At 35.8% G+C, this 5,840-nt stretch overlaps 1 protein-coding gene across 1 annotated transcript; it reads right to left on the reverse strand.

The window, feature by feature from the left end:
* Positions 1–244: 244 nt before the first annotated feature.
* LOC115886239 (protein ANTAGONIST OF LIKE HETEROCHROMATIN PROTEIN 1-like) lies at positions 245–5,048 on the reverse strand. The gene is made up of 3 exons (XM_030905327.1): positions 4,612–5,048; positions 1,655–2,040; positions 245–513 (listed from the first exon to the last, which is right to left on the reverse strand). The coding sequence occupies exons 1-3, from the start codon at positions 4,899–4,901 to the stop codon at positions 245–247; spliced, it is 945 nt and encodes a 314-aa protein (XP_030761187.1). The 5' UTR covers positions 4,902–5,048.
* Positions 5,049–5,840: the final 792 nt, after the last annotated feature.

Below are 5,840 nucleotides of genomic sequence, written 5' to 3' on the forward strand. Positions count from 1 at the left end.
GAGTCGAGCAAGCAGTAATAATATTTATTTAAGGGTTCGATTAAGTACAAATGCTAGATTTTAAGAACATGACAACGTGATCTTAAAGACTAAGTTTAATTATTTTCTAAATCAGAATAACTTTCGGAAAGTGATAGTTCATCATCGGATTCATTGGATACAGAGGTCACCATAGGTTCGATGTTTAGTAGGTCCAGTTTGTTTTCTACTTCCCATGCTTCAGAAATAATTTTCTCTGTATGTTTTATGTAATTCTGCCAGTGGTGTTGCTCTGGTACATTATCCATACTTTTAAGACTTCAGTAAGTAACCCTGCAGTTTTCATAATAGCTTGGTCATAATATCTTTTAGTTTCTGACCATACCATTTCGATGGCATTAAAATGGCAATGATAGGGTGGTAGCCTGAGACCACAATGACCATGCTCAACAGCGGATTTGTCTAAATGATAATTTTTTTCCGGCAAAACTTGCTTTTCAATTATATTCCAAACAGCATTCTTTAAAATGTGATCTGGAAAAGGAATATTTTATTTTTTAGCCATTCTAAAATGCGTGTTTTACTTGCAGCAGTCTCTTAGACGGATACTGCTCCCAGGGTCTGGGTGTTCGGGTTGAGGAAGAGAAGACGAATCGTGTGCACAAGTGGTCGATTTATTAATTTGACTCAGATAACAAAGTTTTACTTAATACTAAAAAAAATTACGTAGTCTAAAGGCTTTGGCACACAGAACGCGATCTGTCGCGGCGGGCAGCGATATTTGACCGCAGCAATTTTGTATTACACAAAAATGTACGAGGATGGGCACACTGAAAGCGGTCTACCGCGGCGGGCAAGGTTAGATCGCGACGACAAGCGATACACTTGTACAAATTTACAAATTATCGCGCGATATATATTATATTTACATCTTAGGTTATTTTCTATGTTTACATCCATCAATGAAATTAAAAATGTCGGAAAATAATGAAATATTTATAGAAACTGTGAGAAGCTATGTGTTTTTTGTATGACACTACACATGAACATTATAAGAATATGTTGAAGAAAAGTGAAGCATGGAACGAAATAGCAAAAACTCTCAACATGACTGGTGAGTACATTTTATTTATAAATTAAAAAAATACAATATGATAATATTAAAATAAAATAAATAAAGATACATGGTTTATAAACTGCTGAAGTAATCGGCGAATTTTTCTCGTACTTCAAACGCAGCAGTATTCGATCTTCTGTTGGTCGGTCTTGTGTTTAGTAGCGCTCGTATTGGTTCATCTTGTTCCTCTGTTTCCATATCTACATATTCTTTAGTATTGTTTTTGTAATAATATATAGTTGTGTAGGCAGCATGCTGCTTTTACAATCCAGTCAGCCGTTGCAGCATCTGTTTCTATGGCTCTTAAGAAAACTCGCCACTTCATAGCCAATATGCCGAATGCATTTTCGACTACACGACGTGCTCGGCTGAGCTGTGAATTAAATTTTTTCTTCTTGTGTCATTAATGATTCCAGTTTTTGGGTATGGTCTCATCAAATAAGTTTGCAGGGCAAATCCTTCGTCACCTACAAATACATGTGGTACTGGGTCGTCTCTTCCTGGAAGTGGTCTTGGAGGTAAAATAGTTTTATTATCAATATATTGTTGATAGAAAGCTGAATTTTTCAAAGATAGCGCTATCGCTATGACGCCCATAATTGCCAATGTCCACTACCATAAACTTGTAATGTGGGTCTACGATAGCAAGGAGTACTATGGAGAAATAATTTTTGTAACAAAAATAAGCTGAGCCACTACGACGAGGACATTTTAGCTTAATATGTTTTCCGTCTATACTTCCAAGACAGTTCGGGAAGCCCCAAAGTACCAAGAAATCCTCAACAGATTGTAACCACATTTTTCTGTTGGGTGATGGCAAATACTTTGGCTGTAGAGTTTTCCAAATTTCTTGACAGACATTTCTCACAATTTTGGAAACAGTTGATCGTCCTACCCGATAAGAAAAAGCTATAGTCTGATGGCTGTCGCCGGTCGCCAAATATCTGAAAAAGAAAAATACATATCTTTAACATCATGATGTAATTATTTCATTTGTAGCGTTTTTTAAAACAACTACCACTGCGAACGGCAGCTTTTCATCAGAGAGCAGTCGTGGATAAGGTATTTCACTAGAGAGAAAATTAATCAATAATAATAAACAAAAGATATCTAGATATTGGGCGCCAGGCATGTACAGAGAAAGAAAACACAGTTGTATAATACTTAAAACTAATGACTATATTTATTCGTGACGAATTCTGATGGTGAATATCATTGTACAATTTTAATAATTATTATAGTGGTTACCTGTTGAATAAAACTATATATGTAAATAATATTAAATACGTTCTATGTAAAGACTATAAGGAAAATACAATGCGTGTAATATTAGAGAAAATATAAGAAAAGTAGCATTACTTTATTTAAATTGTTAAATTTATACGGTGTTCAATCAGATGTGTTGCAACCTGTAGATTCTAGAATCTATCTCGTCATTCATCTATTAGTATAGCGTAATAATGATGTCTATAGAAAGTAATACCATTACAATGCGTGATACTATGAAATCTAAAATCTAAATCACACTTTTACTACTGCATTGACATAAATATTCTTAATAATCTAACCACTAAATATAGTCTGTACGCTATAGTTTAAATGTACGTTACTGTTTAAGACTGAAAACATTTTAGGTGTTAAATGCAATACTAGAACTTAAAATTAACTTAGCTGTTCTTTAATGTAACCCTGCTTCAACCAGTAGCAGCGCGAGGAGGTCTTGCATCTCTGCACTGTCTGTCGGCGATCCAGGCTTAGAAATGGGGGTGAAGCAGCACGGGGCTCAAGCCACACCCACGCTGGGGCACTCTATGTGAAGACAAATCAATCCTACAGGGGACACTTGCCCATGGGACATCCGTCCATAAGACAGTGGTACAAGAGAATACTAGGACCTTGGATAATGCCCGTACCTTGTAAATAGTCTGTCCGTAAGACCCTCGAAGTACTTCCGAGGGCTCAATAAATAATAAATAATCTGTCCTTTCTTCCAAATGACATTCTGGAGGCCAAAAGCAAAGGGACGCCAACGTGCCAGCCAAATACAAATACAAGTTGGGCCATCCGTAACTCTACCCTGTAGCTTCGAAATGGCAGCTGATTCAGATTATACAGCAAGATTTAAATAATCACCATTTCTAAAAGCTGGGATAAAACAGAGCGTCAAAACAAAGTGAGGTTAAGCACGGAGAGAGTTGACAGCAGCGACGTTGACAGCGCGCGCCTCCACAGAATAGTAACAGGGTTGTGCCAAACAATAACAGGGTTGGCGACCAGGGAACGTAAAAATTACGTGTCAAATAAACTATCCGGCCCGAACGAGAGGGAATCCGGTGATGATAGGCCAGACATCATATATTATATATAAAAAAAACATGTAACGAACTAAAAACGTTACACATTGATGTTAATGTATGAAGTGAATGTTTTTTTTTAAACATTGATGTTAATTAACTTCTACTGTTTCAAATGCAAAATTTAAATAAAATACAATAATTTAAAGTGATTTAGAATATTTTAAAGAGGTCTAAGTACTTTATCTAATTGATTTATTTCTGTTTCAGCTGAATCAGCAAAACAAAAATGGAAGAATTTACGTGATTCCTACGTGAGATACAAGAAGTTTACAACGGGTAAAACTGGTCAGGCCAAGAAATACCATAAGTGGCCTTGGGTATCCATATGAAATTTTGGATTATACTCTTAAACCACGTTTGCATAGTAGCAATGTACCAACAGAAATCTTATCAGAAACTGAAGATAGTCAGTTCTCTGAAGCAGAGAATTTGTTGATGTCTGATGATACCCAAGAAACAAATGCATCTCGCGAACGATCTTCAACACCTTTACGAACACCAGCCCGACCAAAAGAAAAAAAATAAGTCCCGTAGTCACCCATCAATAGAAAACGGCTCAGATGACGTCGATAAAGTCATTGACTTCTTGTCAAACAAAAGAAGCAAACAGGGCATCGATGATGTTGATCATTTATTTTTGAGTTATGCTGCGACCTTCAAAAATTCAGTCCATTGACTCAGGCCAAGTTGAAGGTAGAGCTTGCCAAATTATTTGCAGAAACTGAAATTAAAGAGCTAGAAGCCCAATCACCACCAGCGATAGAGGCATCAGCATCACATTCTCGAGCTTCTTCGGTCAATTCTTTACATTATTTGGACCACAACTATTGCGGGACATCGCAACATTTGGACCCCAATACTCAAACACAAATATATAGCGAAAGATCGTCATGCCAATCAAATCTTTTTTCAACAAAAGATGTTTATGAAGAAGCAAGCGACATGATTGAAAATTCCGAAGATATTTACCTTAATGTAACCTAGATAATAAATAAATTTACTCTAAATGTTATTATTTTAAACATTTGAATTTCAATGTTGATTTTGACGTTTCTACGCCATTTTGGTCAAGTTTAAACACTATAAATGTTTGTATATTAATATATTAATTATAGTTTATTTGTAATTTCACATAAAGTGTCTATGACTTTTAATTACCTCAAACAAATAGCTAATCTTTCTCTTGTATGAATTGGTTTTCTCCAGTTCGTGGTGCACTTAGCAATATTTGCCTTTAAAAGGTCATGCAATTCTTCAAAACACAATCTCGACATGCGGAAATATTGAAAAAACTTGTCTTCATGAGACTGTAGTTCAATACAGAGGCGGTGGTATTCGCCAAATTGGGCCCTCTTTTTATTGATGGGATGTACCCAGTAACGTTTTTTCTTTTTCTTTTTTAGTAGAGCAAAGAGAAGAAGAATTTCTTCCTCGTCAGAGCTAGACATTGCAAACACAGGCACGTTAGGTTATTTTCTATGACAGGCACGTCCGACTGCAGAAAAATATCGCATCCTGTGTGGCGTTATAGATCGCTTTACCGCAGCGAAGATCGCGCGAAAGTTGCCCGCCGCGACAGATCGCGTTCTGTGTGCCAAAGCCTTAAGTGTCCCTAATCGTGGTCGACACCCGAGACACTAAAACTCACGATACCCTAGACAAGGAAAGAGAGTCTCTCTTTCCTTCTCTAAGGACAAAATACTCGGAAGCTGAACCGCGCAACCGCGGTCTACGTCAACTCAGCTGAACTTTACCGCTGATGGACTTTGTAAACAACGGCATTTTTATAAATATCATAGTAAATATATGGCCCTATTTAAAAACAAAGTTAAAAACTCATCAGCATTCCTGTATTTTTAAATAATACCAAAAATACTAAAAGCACTTTAAAGAAGATTTACAATTTGTGAATTCATTGAACATTGATTCATAGAACTTTGATAATTAATATTACAGACTGGATTATTTTTAATTTGTGTTGTTTCACTTAATTTTGTGAAAAACACTATAATAAGAAGAAACGTATTATTTGCCCACTGTGTAATAAATCTGGTAGTCTGTATAGTTTGTGGAAGTTGCAGTATATTGCAACAACTATGAAGTAAAATTGGAAATGGAAACGCATTACTTTGCCTATGACTTTGCCACAAAGGAAAGTTATAAACTGTGGTACGAAAAACAGAAGATGAGAAAATATAACGACTATGTGGAAAAAAAACTTACAATTATTATTGTAATCATGTAAATCAGTCAGTCAAAAAAACTATGTCAAATAGTCTCTTTATTTTTAGGACACATTACACATTTGTTCTAAACAATTCTTCTAAATGAACAGAGAAGGCCAGTAGTTCAATAAAAAGATCATAATAAATGAGCCATAAAAGGAA

This window comes from Sitophilus oryzae, unplaced genomic scaffold (assembly GCF_002938485.1).
Source record: "Sitophilus oryzae breed Bouriz unplaced genomic scaffold, Soryzae_2.0 scaffold_476_pilon_pilon, whole genome shotgun sequence".
In the NCBI taxonomy this organism is placed as follows: domain Eukaryota; kingdom Metazoa; phylum Arthropoda; class Insecta; order Coleoptera; family Curculionidae; genus Sitophilus; species Sitophilus oryzae.